A 19,177-nucleotide genomic window follows, 5' to 3' on the forward strand; every position below is an offset into this window, starting at 1 on the left:
TGCAGCTATGATGTCTAGCCAGGGATCAGATGATCTAGGACTTTTCAGTGTACTACAGCATACAGCAGACTAGATCCAGAGGGGGCACACTGACAGACTAAGCAGTACTATTTAAGCAAATTTATTTTCCTCGAAATTAATTATAGTATCTGTTTACTATAGTGATAACCTATGCACTAGAAATAATTAATAAAATGAGTAGAGGGGAGTAATTTTCTACTTCTGTAATTCTTTTTCTTGCAAAGTAAAATTCTGCTACTTTCACAAGCAACCTGCTCTGCCAAACAGGTTTTATTAAGGGTATATGTACTACCCAGCTGTAGGCTGTAAGAGGACCCATGCAGACAGCATTCACTAAATAGAGTGAATAACTAGCTACTAACTAGCAAAAACATCTGTGATTGCTTTCCACTTAAGCTGAATCATAACAAAAAAAATTAAAAATCAGATGGGCCTGTCCACTGGAACAGTATTTGTATGAGATTTTTTGCTTTTAGAAACAAATGAAAGAAAACACCTTTTATGCAGAAACAATTTTAATAAGATCAAAGCGTATGAAAAAACCATCAGAACAAATGTTAGATGAACAGAAAACTAAACAGCAATTTTGGCCTCACTGGACAATGCATATATATACATGTATAGTTGTTCATCCTATATGCTTATTCTGTCCATTCCACTGCTGTCCCAAATGCAGGCACTACATGTTTAAGAGAAGCCTGCAGGCTTAAGAAAACTTTGCCCAATTCAGTGTTTTTTTAAATCTTACTTTCCAGTCATGTTTCACAGAAAACATTCTACCACTTAGCTTTGGTTGGTGTAACATTTTAAAGAATATTTGCTATTCACACAATTTGCATTAGATGTTTAAAACACAACTAGAAAAAAAGTTAATTTGTCCAAAAGTACAGTCAAAAAGGCTAAAAAGATATTTTAGAACCATCAGTTGAAAGCCTTTACTGAATCATAGTCACTTCAAGTGTTGTAAAGTAGTTTTCTACCATCTTCAGCTTTTCTTCAGAAAGCAGGTTTTCTTGCTTCAATTGTCTAATAAGATCTTCCAATGACCTGAGTCTCCCCAAAGTTTTTACTTCTTGCATTTCAAGTAAAGTTATCTTAGAGTGGAGTTTTGAAATATTTTGCCAAAGGTGATCTCTGTCTATATCTTGTCTGCAGTATGAATGCTCAGTCTGCAGTATTTCATTTCTGTCATATTCAATCACTTCTGTCTCCTCAATGTCAAGAAACTCTTCACTAACAGGCAGGAAAGAACTATTTACTCTTTCAGGCTCTTCTGGATTCTCAGCTGGCATAATAATAGCAATGACAGACTCTTCACTTCCACTGAACTGTTCAATAGTTTGTGTGACTGTACTCAGTAGAACTGCATCTTCACTTGTCTGCACTTCACCAGAACAGAGCACGTGAGGGACAGAATTTTCAACTGCATAGTCAGTAACCAACCCTAAGGCACTGTCCAGTTTCAGAGATGAATTTGAGTAGTCAGGGTCTGTAAACTGCAGGACTGTAGCTGTACAACCTCCTGAATCCTCTACAGAAGTAGGAACATTGGTAGTCTCCATGCTCTGGACTGCTGCTGTCATTAAAACAGGATTAGGCTGATGTGCATACTGCTTAGATGAACTGTCAAGAATGACACTGTCTGCCAGAAAGCCACTTTCATTTGGAAGCTGCAGGTTTTGAATTTGTAAAGGTTTCCTCAGTGCAGTTGAACAAATCACTTCTGCTTTTTCATCTACATTTTGTGCAATCACAGAATTTTTCTTTGGTGTACAAGGTTCAAGTGGCACACATACTACTTTCTCTGACACAACATTTGTTTGTTTCTGGTCTTCTTTCTGTACCTGTTGTGGAGTGTTCTGAGAAGAATCTTTTTCCTGGAGGAGAAAAAAAAAACAAAACCCAAAACCAAAATCACCACCTTGCAACAAGAAAATCACTAAGCATGAAAAAAATAGGCAAATCTCATTTCATACTGTGGTACTGCAAAAAGACTAACTTAGATGAGCACTGTCTAAAAATTACATCAGAGGTTCAGGAATTCATGTAAGCATTTTCCACAACTTTGCTTCAGGTCCTGAATGCTAAAATACTATTTTAAAGCACTAAAAGCAATAATAGTATTTGGGTTTTCAGTTTTTGTTTTTTTTTCTTATTGTGGATTGGGGTTTTATTTGTTTGATTGTGGGATGTTTTCAAACTTTAGGGAATTGGGACTGTTTTACACAAGATACAGTAATTTTAAATGCACTTGAAGAAAGTGGTTACACAAAGCTAGCATCTTCTATTACTATCTAAAACATTGTATTAAATATATTAAATGTACACAGTACAAGGTTCTTGCATTAAAGATGATTGCAAACCAGCAATTCAATTCTGCCAACTAAACTTGACAATCTATAAAAATGGAGTACTTTTTTTCATAGATAGAAATCTTACCAGAAAAAGACAATGTTAACAGGACTTTAAACAGAAGTTGGTAATAAAAGACAATTTGAAGCTTATCCTTTTTTAGCCACTTTCTTTTCCCTTCCTTCACATAAACTACATCACATGATTACATTTAAGATCAATATACAAATAAGCTTTTTGGTATGTCAGTCAGTGAAACAAAACCACAAAAATAGTGAGTGTCTTATTTTTTTCTAGTAGGCCTGATTATGAAAATCTGAAGAATTTGTACTCATATAAAACTGTGCACATGTTTAGCCTGAGAATTAAAAGAAAAAGCAAAACCGTACAGAACAAAGTAACAGAAAAACAGGCAATTTAAACTTTACTAATTAAATATAGGCCAGGCAAAAACCTCAACCAAACCAACCAACCAACTAACAAAACAACTCAAAAACCCAAACCAACAAAAAACAGGAAAGGAGGAGAAAGAAACAAAGGAGGAAGAAGAAACAAACAAACCAGGAAAACAGAGGCCAGGCAGAAAAAATGTGTTACAATAAAAAAGATAATTTCCAAGTGTATGTTCCTGGAAGTATGTATATAGTATGAAATATCCTAAGTACATTAAACTTTGTGATTCAGTTTTATATGAAACTTCAGTCTCAAAAGGCCTGAAAAACTTATACAGAAATAGCATTAATTTGGTTATCTTTACTATTTCTAAGACAGTATTTAACATCATGTCAATATTTGGGATTTTGTGAAATTGAAGCATTTCCCTTTCTTCATTCCATCTGCAGCTGAAGAAGACTTTCTCAGACTATTTGTTTTAACTAGACAAACCTCTTACAAAATATATTACGTAAATGTTCCCCAAATCCTCACCTAGCAGAACTGCCATTAAAATTGAAGGAAATGGACCAAAACAAGTCTCAATATAGTTGCCTGAAGGAAGGCTTACTTCTATTGAAAAGTTTCATCATCTCATTCCCTGCCCTCCCACTTGTAGGTCCATCCTCAAATAAAAACCCTTGCAAGCTGAAGCAGAATGGTTACTGATATTGAAATGCTGGCAACTATCACTGCTCTTGAGCCACTAACATTCTTAATTTAGAAAAAGAAATGGAATGCAATGTTTTATGAAGAATCATTAAGCATTTCTGGGAAGACATCCTTCACTTGCTCAGTAATACATAAAGCAAGGTGCTGGTGAGAAATATGCAAATACTGCAATTCTTTGCTCTCAGTTTCCAAAGGAAGTTTGGGGGCCTTCTTGTTCCTCCACATTTAGTCAGACACACTAATCAGATTTTTTTTCCCAAAGTAACAACCCTTTTCCATATTTTTTTGAATATTCAGTCTATGCAGAAAGTTAAGGTTTGGGGCAAGTAGAGAACCAGATGTCAAGTCAAAAGATATTGCTGATTTGCTGAGTTGGTCACTAAAAGTGTATGAATTGATGTTTAGAAAAAGTGCAGTGAGAAGGAAGTAATGCCAGAGAGAGAAGTGAGACCACATGAAAGCAAGTTCACAATATCACTGATATATTCACTGGCATTTCTTCTCTTTTGATAGAAGGAAAATGATGGATGTATTAAAAATAAGCATAGAAATTACTTTTCCAAACTGGATAAATTTATTTGTGATTTCTTAGATATATATTGCTGATGCCAAAATAATTTAGAGAAGCCATTGATATGTTCTTGGCAACACGAATGCATAAAAAGTTTTTACCTTAGTAATGCTACTGTCCACCTTTGCATGTCTACAATGACTGGTCTATGGTCACATGCAAATCAAAAAAATGAAGAGGTGGGTAAAAGACAACTTTTCTTTGGGGTCAAAACACCCAGCTTATCTATAACTGCGCAGAAAAATGGGACAGCAAAGTCCAGTTCCAAATTTACAGATCCCTGTTACAACAGCAGCACAGGAATGTGAGGGATCTATAGAACCACGGCGGATGTTAAAGAGAAGATATTTCTTGTTAAGTTAGCATTGCCACAACTTGCAGGATTTTCTATTTTCGTATGAGAGATTTATCAAGATTACTTTTCACTCCACAGAGTCAAAAGAGTCTAAACAACAGTTGCAGATGTTCAAGACAGAGTACTTCATGACTAAAAATAAATGGCTTTGTAAAATTAATTGCCCATATTTCAGTTTCACCCATTTAGCCTTAATCAGTCCTTCTATTTCTCCCACCTCCAATGTGATGATCCAGTGGAAGATAAAGACATGCTAGAAGAGAATTAGTATAGGTTTGATCAAGACTAGGTGTCTGTGTAGCACAGTATTTTTATGTAGCCAATAGGATAAGTCTGTTGTAGGTTGCCTTTGGCGGCCTACAGTCCTGAGATTAAAAGTTATGGACTAGAAGGAGAAATATACAGTTTGAAACTAACACATTTCAAAGCCAGTATTTCTGTCCGGTTAATAAAATACTTTAAAAGAACATTAAAATATTAAGAGTAATTGCATTTAAAAAAAACCTAGAATCATAATATTCTCATATGAAATTTAACATTTTCCACAGTAAATGCTTCTGTAATTTCCAGTTTAAAAAAGATATTGAACCTCCACTTAAAATAGGGGAAGTTGTTCTTCCTTTACATTATGAAATGACATATCCGTTTTGTGTCAGTCCTGCTGACAAACTGTTTTGATGGACAGGAATTCCATTTCTGAATAAAATATGATTATCTCATAGATTAGAAAATCTGTATTACATCAGTAGTTGGTTAGCTTTGTACGACAAAACAAAACAAAACAAAACAAAACAAAACAAAACAAAACAAAACAAAACAAAACAAAACAAAACAAAGATAGAAATAGATTACCTCATCATCTGGGGAAGAGAAAATAGTTGGCACAGCAGTATTTTTCAAGTACCGTATCCCCCACCGCACGTCCAGGGAATCAGGGGTAAAGTGGTCACTGCAGAGCAGCTGGTGCTTACTCGGAGTCCACGAATCTCGCTTCATATTCCGCAACCACTTCTCAAGCCTCTCCTTATCGTGAAGCGGAAATCTTTTTAAAGCAGTTGAAAAGACAAATAAGAAAATACACAAAAATCCTGTTATTGTTCTCTTTGTTTTAAATAAAAATCTCATTGTTACTTAGAAGGTAGCCTTCCTTTAGAAAATATTAAAATAATATTTTTTTCAAAAATTTTAAGTATTAAATGCTAATCTGGATGTCATATACATGTTAATGTATGTAATTTGCTTAATGAATTGCAATACACAAGTTAAAGGGAAATTAAAGGCTTATTATGGTGCATGCACAGTCAAGAAGTGATGGTAAAAGGAGCACGAACATTCAGACCACCCTTGTCTCTCACAGTATCAGGGTATTTGAAATGTGCTTCTATATTTCTCTGGTGCTTATCAATTTTATTTCAACACTAGCATATAACTGCATAGTATACATAAACCACAAGTTGAATTCTGAGCACTGTTAAGTGACTACTGTTCAGAAAACAGTATTTCTGAGAATCATGAGCAATAATAATTACAAAGGAAAAATCTCTGCTTTTGTGATCCCACCCTCAAATCCCTGAAGCTGCAGGTTTCCTCCAAAAGTCACACATAGCAATGACTCTTACGCAGGCCCTGTGTTCCGAAACTGCAAAAGGTGATTTTAAGAGAAAGACAGCTGAAATTCACAGCATAAAGGTACAAGTCTTTACCCCTTCCCCAATCTTTTGAATTTGTTGCCATATAAGTCTTCAATTACCAGGGAAACAGAGCAAGCTTTTGATGCATCCAGCTCTGCGTATCTGCAGGAATGCAAGGAATAATGCTGGTAAGAACAGAAGTTAGAGGTTCAGGCTTTTCATATCCTGTCTGCTTAGATCATGTACACCCAGTGGCAGCATTGGATGTGTGCCAGAACATGCTCCTCTGTAACACAGCTTAGCCTGGGTGTTACTCCAGAGGTCCAAAAAAGTCTCTCAGGAAGATGATGGCTTCCTTTCATTGAAGGCATGTCACCCTGTCCAAGAAAGCCTTGGGAACACTTGCTCCTACTGCAGTTACCCTCACAACACAGGAACCACTGCTCTACCCAGACTCAACCAGCTTCAGATGGAAAAGAGAACAATCTGTACCAAAAATAGCAATAATCTGATAGTGGACGTTATTATTTCAGCTTAAAGGCAACTTTGCTAAAACCTGCTCATGGTTCAACACCCCTTCACTAAGCAACAGAATCTGCTCTCTAGCATAAAGAAGACACAAAAAAATGGGGAAATGTAAAGAGGAAGTGGACAGAATTTATTCAGCAGCTGCCATCACTACACAAGTCAGAGAAGTGAAGATTTAAAACAAAGGCCAGTTGAGATTAGGTGACAAAAGGTTTGGAAGGGGCTCAGACCCCAACCACAGAGCAGCAGAAGAATTATTCGGTGGTGTAAGAGGCAAGGGAATAAAACTTGCAGTTCATGTCAGTACTAGTGACTAATACAAGGCAAGAGAAATCTATGAAACAAATCTCAGCATCCCTTCTATAAGAGCATGAAGCTCAGAATGCAGCACAACTCAAAGGCTAAATAAAACAGCTAAGTTTTGGCAATCAGCTCCATATTGATGCCATACATTTGAATGTAAACATGTCTCAATGCTCAAACTTGTTTTAATTATCCACGTGACACTCACACTCTCTAAAGCATAAGGGAACAGAAACTATTTTCATGATTGTTTTATGATGCATTCCATATTATAAATGTGCCAGGGAAATAAGGTTTCCTTCAATCTAGAATAAAATTTCTTTCAAAGCAGTCTTCCTGTAGGTCTTCTTACACAGCCTTCATGATCTTGGAGTAAATTTGACTAATCAGAAACTTAGTCTGAGGCACAAATTTTACTAAAACAGATTTTGAGGCGTATCATGAAATTTATTTTTCAAAATTTTCCGAAGTTGCTTCTGTTGACAAACAGTTCTATACTTTTATTCTCCACAAATACGATTAGTTACCTGCACTGTGCTTCTCTCAGGATTGTGAAATACTGTTTATAACTCCCGATGCTGGGAAGCCACAGCCACGTAACCCACAGTGCAGGGGGGCCGGCAGGCCTGGGATGGTCCGCGCAGTGTCAGGGCAGCACATGCCGCCACACAAACCGCTCTGGAAACGGAGAGCTAAGCTCCAGCTAACTCAGCTGCTTCCAAACAACCAGCAATGCCTCTGTTCACAGCGCAGGTATAGTAATGATTCTAGTGGGAAAGTTTAATTTTAAGGAATCATTGTATGTTTACTTGCTGACTCTTCCGGGCCCTTCCCCTGGCATGTGAACTGTCATACACAAGACATTTCACCATTACTACAAAGCTTCCACTACTGCCTGCCCTGCTGGAATATCACTCCCATAGCAGCAGCAGCGAAACAGAGTCAGAAGTGCAAATTTTATTTTTTAATCGAATCCCCTTGCTCTTCACTCCGCACCTATTCCAGAGTTCTCAGACGCGGCCGTATCACCGCCGCCTCCCCAAGCTCTGTTCGTCTTTGCGAGGGGCGCGGGGTGCGATTACGCCCCAGCTGCCCACTCTTTATTCCCTACACCTCCCCTTCGCCCGGCGTTGTTTCCCTCCAGGCCCCCGGCACCAGGCGGGGTTCCAAGGCGACCACCAGCGTGGTCGACCCGCGGCGCTGAGTCTCTCGGCCATTTCCTTCCGCGGTGGCGCTCACTACCACCGCCGCGGCCAGCGCTCACCCAGACCCTGCCCCGCTGCGCCGCCACTCACGGGTAGAAGCTGAGCTTGCGCTGGTCCTTGGCGCTCTGGCCGCCGCGGTTCTTGCAGCGGGTGGCGGCGCAGTACCGCGGCATGGCGGCCACCGGGAGGGCACGGGCGAGCGGGACGGGCTGGGTTGAACTGGGCTGGGATGGGATGGGCGGGCTGGGATGGGATGGGCGGGATGGGATGGGATGGGCGGGATGGGATGGGATGGGCGGGATGGGCTGGGCCGGGGATGGCCCAGCTGCAAACAGCGCCCCCAGCGGCGGGTGGCGGCGGCGCCGCGGTTGCGACCTCCCGCGTGCACCGCGTCACGTGCCCCCGCGCGGCCAATGGCGCAGCGCTTCGTGTAGGAACGGCGGGGGGCCGGACTGCGCGAGCGCCGGGCGCGGGCGGGCGGGAAGGCGGCGGCGCTGCTGCTGAGGGGCGGCGGAGGAGCGGCGACCGCTGAGCGTTGAGCGCTGAGGTGAGCACGGCGGAGAAGGGCCGCCGTTGCTGCTGCTGGGTGAGGGCTCGGAGAAAGTGGAAGGTTGCTGAAGTGGGTGGAGTGAAAGCGAACGCGGAGGGGTCGGTGAGGGGGGAGTGCAGTGGGAAGCTTGAGGCAGCGTGGGAAACTGGGGTGGGGGGCGTAGAGAGGGGCCACTGAGGCTCGGCCCCGAGCATTTATTTGGAGTTTGGGCCTCTCTGGGTCGCGCTGCGGTGGTGTTAGCCAGCCTGGCTGCTCTGGCAGAGGGACAGCTCAGTCTGGCTGTGAGGGCTGCCCAGCTCTGGCCTGGCGCGGCCCCGCCCGATGGTGCGGTCCGGCTCCAGCGAGATCTTCAGGGGTCTGGGTAGGCAGGGTGGTGCCAGGCAATTCCTTCGTTTCCCTGTGCTCTAGGGCAAGATTCAGGAACCTTCTTCTGTATTTGCTTTCGATTCAATGTAGGAGAGGCTGCGTACAAGTGCAAGCCCCTCAGTTTGACGGATTTGCTTGTAGCTGCTTGAGGACTGGAAGACTTGCTTGCTCATCAGATTAGTCGTGGTAGTAGAACCAAGGGAAGACCTCGGTAACTTTATTACTGTTAGTAAATTGTTTGCAGAAATAATTATAGTACGTGAGCATTCCACAGGTTAGTTTATACGCAGGTCAGTGTATAGAAATTGTGTAATGAAAGCAGTAGCAGGACGCTAGTGATGCGCTGTGTTCTCTGAGTGCGTGAGACTTTAAATATTAATATTTTTCCAAGATTTTGGTTAATTAATTTCAAAGAACGATGGAATAGGGCATTTGTGTTGCAAGATGAAATATCTTCTTATTTTCTAAATCTGACAGATTTTATTCTAGGTACATGATCCCCCATCATCACTTCATTGTGCAGCTGTTGATGAATGTTGATAAACTAATGAAGAACTGATTGTTATCACCTCTGCAGTACTTTGGTATAAGTACTTCTTATGCAGAGATGAGTAGTAGTTGAGATCTGTACCTGCTTGCCCAACAGTTAAATAGTTAATATGTTAATAAGATCTCTTGCTTCATTGACAGATATACCTAAATAAAGTGTAGCTCTGCATAATTATTAGAAGAACTCATTATGGCATGAGCTTAATGTGCACAGAATTTAATGAATTCTGGAATGTGATTTAAGTAGCTACAGTGTATGGCCTGGAAAATGTAACTTACCTGTCCCTTTTTGATTGAGAAACAGAGGGTAAAGAGACATAAGTATTAAAAAGATACTTTATTTTGAAAAGGATTGTAAAAATTATTAGGAATGGTAGGCTGAAATATTTGAAGGTAGCAGCACTAAGATACTAACGGCAAATAAAATAGGTGTTTTCTAAAAAGTAAATTGAATAATTGATAGTATCTAAATATAAGACTTGCTCTCTCTGATAACCCTATGAAGTTTTAAATGCTGCTTATACTGGAGTTTTATTTGTGTTTGGTTTTCATTTATATCTTAAATTTGAGTTTGATTGATTTGTTCAAGGTCAGCATTAATCTGTGTTTGCTAGTTTAAAAACCAGTGAAACTTAAATATTGGTGTTTTACTATGCTTTAGAAATCAAATGCAAAGAACTTCATTACAGAATTCCTAATGTCAAGAACTGTAGAAAAAGAAAAATTCAGGTGTATTTTTCTATTGAGAATAATACAAGTTGAAATGGTTAGCCAGAGCAGAAAACCTGAAAGGATTAACTTGCTGATCTTTGGCTCTTATGAGTTATGAGAATTTTTTTTGCTCTTAATGGAGGACATGAACTGTTCCTTTTAGCTCTTGTCAGTATTCAGTAGTAGAAGCAGGATGGTTGTCCTTAAGGGAATGCAGCAGCTGATTATATAAGCATGAGGCAGGTGTGGGTTTGTGAAGTAAATCATAACAATCACATGTGTGAGATGAACTTGTAAGTCTGTCTGTAAAGCACAAACAGGCTGAAAGCCCCAAAAGCATGGAAGGATGTACATGTGTTTAATTCTTAGTGCCCAAGTGGTAAAATTTCAGATTAGTGAAGTGGTGAGTGAAGATACGTGGGAAAACTTTGTACTAAAAATGTCTGATATCGTTCATGAAGAGTACTGGAAAGAACTGTCCATTTGGTATCTAAGTACACTGATCAAAATACAGTTTGTTTCACCTGCTGCCCCTTAACACTTGATATCATGCAGGCTGCTGGCCAAATAGATGCTTAAGAGGGCATGGGTAGATTAATCTCTCAGGCCTTTTGCTCTTGTCTCACAGCATTCATTTTAGCCCCTCAACTTACCTATGAGAAATTACATTTTTTCCATTTTTGGTTCTTGCATTTAAATTTTCTTTAGAGGGTATTGACTTTCAGATAAATGCTTGATTTCGTATCTATCAGATATTCAAAGGTTTTGAATTCTGCCTGACAAATATTGGGTCCCATGCTGCCTGGCAAAAGTATTCTGACTTTAATGGTGTCCAGACTGTAAGTTTGTTTACTCAACTTTGAGGGAAGTAACTCCAGTCGTCTCTGAGCTGTTCTTACATTACATTCAAATCAGCATTTGGTGGGAGGGACACATTACATCTGTAATATTCAGGGTCTTGTCATATATCCTTCTGGTCAGGTGTCAGCCAGCATTCTGTCTTTGAACATTTGCCTTTCTGCACTCTGTTTTAAATATAATATGCACAGGCATATTATCTGTTTTCATCTTCTAGTAGGAGCAGCTCACCCTGTCCTTCATGAAAGTCATGAGACATCATGTGGCTATGTGGACCTGTTTTGAAATAATTTATATATGCCACAATTTTCCCTAAGTTCTCATATATTTGTTTAAAAGTGTTCTTTTTGATAGATGTGTTGTTGAAAAGAGTTACATCTTTAATTATTGTTGAAACTACTTACATTGTATAAAATACTGTTTTTTGCCTTTAGTTCCAACACTGAGGGTTCATATGTATACCTTTCTATGCAGTGGTATTTATCAGATGAGTTCTTTGATATCAAAGATAATAGTAGGTGTTTTCCTGTATAATGCAATTTAATATGTGGATGAGCTAAGCCAGCCTATTGTTAAATAAGGGGAAATGTACTTTACTTGGCTGAACTCTGGAAATTAATGATCTGCTCTTAGGTTGGTTAAACAAACTGAAGTTGAGTATGAGTGTCTGAAAGTCTTGTCTTCCTGCACCTCACAGTTGTCTCTAGGCCAGTTGTGTTTTCAGGCTTCTATTGTTGCACCAGCTAATCAGTGAATTGGTCTTCCAGTAGAGAGTCAGTTTTTGCAGCCTGTGCTTAATTTAGAGCTGCTGTGTTTGTGGTCCTAGAACTGAAGGATTAATGTAAAACTAGTTCAGGTATGGCAGTATGAAATGTGTTCTGTATTTACTTTTGCAACTTTGTATGAAGATGATCAGTTAAGTGTGAAACAAAGACGAACACTAAGGTAATTGTTATGCATGTGAAATGTCACTTTGCCGTATTTTCACTTACATATTCTGTGAATGTGAAAACCATGTAATGGGGTTTGACACGTGTAAAACAATGCACTTACAAGTCTGTCATTGACTCCTGAAACTTCCTTTGCCAGCCTACAGTTGTAACTAAGCTGTTGTGGAATATAGAATAACTCATTGTTCAAGTATATTTCCTTTTCTTTCTAGGAACTGGAGAAATGGCCACTACACAATCTGTCTTCACATTTGCTCTCTGCATTTTAATGATAACTGAATTAATACTGGCTACAGAGAGCTATTATGATATTTTAGGAGTTCCAAAAAATGCATCTGACCGCCAGATTAAGAAGGCATTTCACAAGCTGGCTATGAAATACCACCCAGACAAAAATAAGAGTCCCGGAGCAGAAGCAAAGTTTAGAGAAATTGCTGAAGGTAATATACACAATCTTTTGTCATAATAATTTGATACGTCTTGCATCTATAACCTAAGTACATTTTATTTTTATGGAATAAGAGGTATAAAGGTTTTTTTTTCCTTAATTCCCAGTAAGTGCTGTCAAATGTCTAGCATCAAAATTTGAGTTGTTTCTGTGTTCTTGCGCTTAGGAAGGCCTTTTACACAGCTTATGCATTTCTGCTTTATTAGGCTTTTGGCATATTCCTCTTCTCACAAAAAATACTTGGTAATAGGATAGCTTTAGCCCTAGCAGGTTAATTGTTACCTTTTGGTCTGTTCCATAAGATCCAGCTCAGGATTATTTCTACCAGGCTTCAGGAATCCTAACAGCAACCTTGCAATAACTATGGGGAGATTATAAGAAAACACAGAGCAAGGTGCATCAGTGATTCATGATGGGAATACAATACAAAACAGGTGCAAGAGGTTCAAGTGGTTATAAGGAAAAACTTTTTCACCTTGAGGATAATGGTTGGATTTGATGATCTTGGAGATCTTTTCCAGTCTTAACAATTCTGTGATTCTATTCTACAGGCCAGTGTTAGAAGATTGCCTAGAGAGGTTGTGCAGCTCCAACCTTGGATACTTGTCAGGAATGACTGGATACAGTGCTGACTAACCTAGTCTGATCTCATAACTGACCCTACTTTGAGCAGGAGGTTAGAGTAGAGACTGAGGTCATGTCTAACTTGAACTATCCTGTGATCCTACAAATATACCAGTTATAAGTATTGTGTGATAAAATAAAATGGTTTCAGTGGATAATCAAGAACAGAAAGACTTGCTGAAAAATAAGGTATACCCACTTCTATTCCCTGTAGACTCAGGTATAACATCCATCTATCATTGTAGTTCTCCTGACTAAGCTAAATGGGATTTCTGGCTTTTACCTTCCTGTCTGCAGAAGAGTTATTTTGAATGAAAAAGTGGTTAGTAATATAATGAAACGCAGTGGCAGACTTGTTAGATGCTTATTTGCATCTACTACACAAGGAAATAGAAACTCTTAAATGTTGAATTATATAGAATAATTGCAAGTCTTTGACAGGTAAGAAAATGAAAATGAGTTTTTTAAAAATTTAGTTATTAGAATGGATATATTTTCTATCAGAGTTTCTACCTTGAAATACCATTAGCAGTAGTTCTAAACCAAAGATTGGAGGGAATTCTAATTCCATTTTTGGGTATATCTAGTCACAAAATCTAGGTTTATTGCTGAACTTCCAAAAAATTGAGAATTGGCACATGGTGAAATTAATTTTCTTTATCTCCTTGATGTTTGTTGTTGCTTGGTTGTAACTGGTGTAGTTAGAACTTGCTGGCTAGCAAGTAGCTTTGCAGACGTTGCCCTGTGTTTCTGTGATAACAGTGCAGCAGATCCTTTGTCTTGTTAGGTAGAGCTCCTAATTCAGCCTTCTTCCTTGAGGCTTTCTGATCACCACCTCTCATTGTTATTTTCTTTCAAATATTTTGTTTGATTTACTTATACTTATTGGTAGTTAACTGTATTATATTATGTGTAGCCTGTCCTTGTAATATAGATGTGTTTATTATTGTAAGTAACTATTCTGAGGCAGTTTATTTTGTTTTGGAGAAAGGCAAATAAACATTGGGCTTGAAAATTGAATGAAAGTCTTGTTTGAAATTTTTTTCAGTTCAGGAAGGGTGGGAGAGAAAGCTGCTGTTCTTTGCATTCGTGTATAGTTTTCTTTTTTCCAGTTTTTTAAATGGAAATGAACTGTAACTTCTTTTGGTTTTTTTTTTTAACATAATAGCATATGAAACATTGTCGGATGAGAATAAACGAAGAGAATATGATCAGCTTGGCCGTCATGGAGGAAAAGGAAGTAATGGAAGCCCGTTCCATCAGTCATTTAATTTCAACTTTGACGATCTGTTCAAAGATTTTGACCTATTCAGTCAAAACTCACGGTCGAAAAAGCACTTTGAAAATCACTTCCGAAGTCATCGGGAGGCTCATAATCGGCAAAGACGTTCTTTCCAAGAGTTTTCTTTTGGAGGTGGACTGTTTGATGACGTGTTTGAAAATATGGAAAAAATGTTTTCATTCAGTGACTTTGAAAATGCACACAGACACGCAGTGCGAACTGATGCCAGGTTTCATGGATCCAGCAAGCACTGCAGGACTGTCACTCAGAGACGAGGAAACATGGTTACCACATACACTGACTGTTCTGGACAATAATGTTTCCTTTCTTCTAAACTTTTATTCTTTTCTCAACGCCTTCATAACCTTTCTTGGTTTTGTGCTAACATGGAAGAAATTCTCTGAACTGTGTTTTCTAAAAAACACTTAAGCTACTCTAAAGAAGTTGTAGATGAAACTAATTTTCAGGATAGAAATAGTATGCTGTTGGGATGTAAGTGTGTCAACAACTGCTTAGAATGGGAGAGAAATAATCTCACGTGACAGAAAAAAAAATATTTCAGTTTAGTAAAACTTTCCCTAAATTTGACCACAAGATACATATTTTTCATTTCAGAAACGTAATGTAATTTTTTTTCGTACAAGCCAGTTCAGGATTGATTGAATTACTGGTGTGTGGATTGAAGCAAAGGAGGTACTCTAATTTTGACATGCTATTTTTTTTTTAATAATTTCTTTCCAAGTTTGCACTTGCAGTTTTTACCCGATACAGATTTACAGTGCAAATTACAAAATTTACACAAAATGGAAATGTGATTTCCCTGGATCTTTGTTACTCTCTCTAACATTGCAAAAGTATTACCAAAACCCTTACTTTTTGACATTGGAAAATAGTGAGGGAATGTTATGAATGTGAGTGATGTAGTAATTAGTTTTATTTCTGAATTGGCCTGAAGAGATCTTAGGATTCGAATAACCCTTGACTTATTTAAGGGATGTAGGGATATTCATGCATGTAAGTTTGTGTGCACACAAGGTTTTTGTTTTGGCTTTTTTTTTCCCTCCTACAATACAGATATCTCTCTAACAAGGTTTGGAAGGGCACACCCAAAACACTCTTGTTTTATGCTTACTATATTACCACGTGTGCAATGTACTTTTTATCACTCACTTTATTGAACTAAAATACCCCTCTGAGATCTTAGGAACTTCAGTAAGATAAGCTTGCCTTCAGATTCATTGTGTTCCTGAAAGGGTCTAAGTAAAAGGTACAGAGTTTAGATTGACAGATTTATTACCTATCAGCAGAAATTTTTCAGCATTGTGATTTGAAAGGCAAATTCTTAGTCTAACCACAGAGTAAAACTACAATCCTTGTATTCATCGAATGCCTTGTGGGGCTGGAGACTGCTAATAAGGGCAGTACTAATGGATATTGATTTCAGCACCATGGAAACCCACAACCAGTGTAAACTAGTTAAAACTAAAAAGAAAAAGCCACCAGAAAATGCTGCACAACAAAACCCCCAAATACTTCAGCTGATGTCAATCAAAAAGTTCTGTTCTAACTCTTTTAACTAGTCATACAGGTTCAGGATGTTATATTGGCTGTCCCTTTAGGGGAGGTAAGAATTTACCTTTCAGGTTGATTGCATGAGCAAAATAAGCATTTAAACTAGCAGTGTTCTAAACAGTCTTTGAGATTTTAAAATCTGTATTAAGAGATTTAACCCATTGCTTCTTGGACAGATTTTGAAAGCTGCCTATTTGCTAAGGAACTTTAGCCTTCCCCTCAAGCATATGTATTACTTGTTCAGTTTTCATTGCCTAATCCTTGGAGTGGATTGTCAGGTTATGTTAAGTGCTTTTCCTTTTCTGTGTTCTTCTTTATTTATTAATAGACTAATACCTCATATATGGTCTTTATTAAAAGCCAGTAATTTGTGCAACATTATCGGAATGTGCAATATCCTTATAGTAGGAAAAGTGCTGGATTGAGTGTTTGTTTTTTTCACCCTTTCTCTGTGTAAGTAGAGATTTTTGTTTCTTCTGTATAATTTAATATATGATTCAAGCAAAAGTTATACTTTGTGTAGATTTCTGCATTTATTTTCTCTAACATACTTCATTAGTCCTGTGCATGAATCAAACTGTCTGCCCAATTCATATCATATGGGCATCCAAGTGAACAACATATTAACTTAAAGTTATGAATTACTTTCTCTCACAAAGAGTAAATATTTAACGTGAGAGTATTTGTGAATGTCCTTTGGTGAGAGGCAGTGTCAGAAGTGGGATGCAAAGGTAAAATATTAATGCCTTTCTTAGTCTAGTGAATATTTTCTTAATTAAAAAAAAGAAATGGATATAGTAGAATGAGCAATTCACTTGGGTCCCTTCTGGAACTCTGAATTAGAGGGAATGAAAGGTAAAATGAACACTGTAAATTGTAGGAAAACACATTTCACCCCAGAGACTCAAGTCATTTAAGTGACTCTGCAAGTTCATAATTTTTTGAGCTAAACTTTTAGATGAAAATAAGGGTCCTGGCTATTTCTAGACTAGTTTCATCTCTTTAAGAATGCTCCAAACTTAGTAAAAAGTGTATTTGTTTTCCTGATCTCTTTAAAGTGAGTATAAAACAGATAAGAAAACCAATAGTGTTGCTATTTTTTTAGCTGTTCCACCTTAAAAAAATCTTCTGCCGAGTCTATTTTAACTTGATTTCACATTATTTTTCTTAATTACTTATCATGGCAGAAACAACAAGTGCTTTCCATTATTTCTATGGCTTCTCCAAGTCACCTTTCTGGTTGTTTTAGTTGTCAATCCAAAGTCAAATCCAAAGGAAATGTTGTCATGAGTATTGCAGAAACTGGTCAATGGCTGTCCCTGTGGTTTTCTATAATGCGTTTGCTTTGAATAGACTTTAGCTGGGGAAATTCAGGCAGGCTTTCCTCAGCCAAGAGTCTTCACTTTCATGGCCCTCAGAACACAAGCTTGCAAAACATGTTGTGCTTCTCACTTATTCAGGGCTCTTGCACATTCTTTCCCTATTTATAGTGTTTGCTTCATGGCAGGCTCCAGCGGAAGTCCTGGTATAACCTTATGACACCTCTGACTTAAGTGCCATCTTTGATCTCTCTTTAAATCTTATGAAAATACTCAACAAAACCAGTTTTTGTTAGATATGGGTGAAAAAATCCTGAACAATTTTTTGAAAGTAATTTATGCATATGTAACTCAAAATGATTTTGTTTTTAAAACCAGAAAAGAAGTATTTTTTCATGTTTGCTTTTTGCCATTATACTTATGAAACACAGTATCTAGTGGAGATTTAAGTACTGTAAAATTCATTAGAGTGCCATTACATTAAACATGTCAAAATTAATGGTGTGATGTCCTTTTTTTTTTTTTTTTTGTTCAAGAAATAGATGGGAAACAAAATTGAAGTAGTTTATGTGGTGCTTGTGTTTTATGGAATGTTTTGACCACTACATTTTCCCTGAATGGGATGTTGAGGTTGGCAGGGAGAAGAGAGTGGAGCTGAAAAAATTTAGTCAGTTTCACCTAGCTTGTGTATTTTGTGAATGGCTTGGAGTTAAAATACTATGCATTTAAACAAAGCAGGCAAAAAAAGCCTGTGCAAAAGGACTCTCTTTCTGAGAAGCAGGGGGTTGAAGAGCTGAAAGCCTCTCCCTGGAGCTGATGGGTCACACTGCCTGTGCTCTGCACTGCTGAGGTGTGCAAGGGCACTACTGCCAGTACCAAAGGTGGCTCTGAAGCCAAGGTCAGGTGCTGTTGTGCTGTTTCACGAGACTGCTTGATTGTTTTTGTTTTCTGGGTCTGATCTTCAAAAGGTGGAGGGTATGAAAATTTGGGATTTGGTTTGCCTTGTCTGTCCATTTCTCATTAGAATTATCTTTCCTGGAACCCAAGCAAACTGTCATCTTAATAATGCAAACCTAGATTTTGAGGACTAAATGTGCTGGAAACAATGCAAGATCTGCATTATATTTTTAATGACGAGTATGTGGTTTTAAAAAAATTATTTGTAGGTTGAAGACTCATTAGAAGTGCCTGTTGGACTTGAAAGCCTTGTGTAGAGTTTATTGGCTGTTTAGTGGCCATGTATGGGGCTCCTTTCACAATAAAATGCTGCTCAGAGGATTGTTTGGCTCTGGCAGCTGTTGGTTGAGTCTGACTGCTCTGCCCTCGGATAGTGAGTGATTCTCACAGCCGTGCTGCTGGCTTCTGTCCTGTGGGCACCTGTTCCTTCAGGAACAGACAGAGACCAGCTCTGTAGAGGCTGGACTTAGCAGTTGTGATATCCATTGACATTCACACTTGGCAGTTGTGATATCCTCTGACTGTCAGTCACTCCTGGTATAAGTTTGAATCAATTTAGGTTATGGCTGTGGTTCATCCTTGATTCCACATTCTTGTTTTGAAAAGTTTTTCAAAACAAACTTTTTCAAAATAAAACAAAAAATACACACAATAATAATTAAAAAAAAAACCCCAAAAAAACGAACCAAAGCCCAACAAGACTGTTTTGAAGTAATGTATTCCAAAGCTTAATTTTGGGGCACATTACCTATTATGCAGTGGTGTGTGATTCAACAGCACCTACTTTTTGAACTACAGTGGAACTGGAATGAACATTACTGCTTGTGCTGTACCTGCTGAGATTGCAGTCACACCAGCAGGTGTTGTGGAGATGCTCAGATCCCTGAGGATGTCTGCAGAATTCCACCAAGGCTCTGAGAC

The 19,177-nt window shown here is 38.4% G+C and overlaps 2 protein-coding genes across 2 annotated transcripts; one reads left to right on the forward strand and one right to left on the reverse strand.

Moving 5' to 3' along the window:
• Nucleotides 1-518: 518 nt before the first annotated feature.
• THAP5 (THAP domain containing 5) lies at nucleotides 519-8,361 on the reverse strand. Its single transcript, XM_079304313.1, has 3 exons — nucleotides 8,161-8,361; nucleotides 5,256-5,445; nucleotides 519-1,898 (listed from the first exon to the last, which is right to left on the reverse strand). Exons 1-3 carry the CDS (start codon nucleotides 8,241-8,243, stop codon nucleotides 957-959), a joined length of 1,215 nt encoding a protein of 404 aa, XP_079160439.1. The 5' UTR covers nucleotides 8,244-8,361; the 3' UTR covers nucleotides 519-956.
• A 179-nt stretch (nucleotides 8,362-8,540) lies between these two features.
• DNAJB9 (DnaJ heat shock protein family (Hsp40) member B9) lies at nucleotides 8,541-15,880 on the forward strand. The gene is made up of 3 exons (XM_079304573.1): nucleotides 8,541-8,689; nucleotides 12,267-12,494; nucleotides 14,295-15,880. Exons 2-3 carry the CDS (start codon nucleotides 12,278-12,280, stop codon nucleotides 14,723-14,725), a joined length of 648 nt encoding a protein of 215 aa, XP_079160699.1. The 5' UTR covers nucleotides 8,541-8,689; nucleotides 12,267-12,277; the 3' UTR covers nucleotides 14,726-15,880.
• The last annotated feature ends 3,297 nt before the right edge of the window (nucleotides 15,881-19,177 follow it).

This window comes from Erithacus rubecula (genome assembly GCF_903797595.1).
Source record: "Erithacus rubecula genome assembly, chromosome: 4".
In the NCBI taxonomy this organism is placed as follows: Eukaryota; Metazoa; Chordata; class Aves; order Passeriformes; family Muscicapidae; genus Erithacus; species Erithacus rubecula.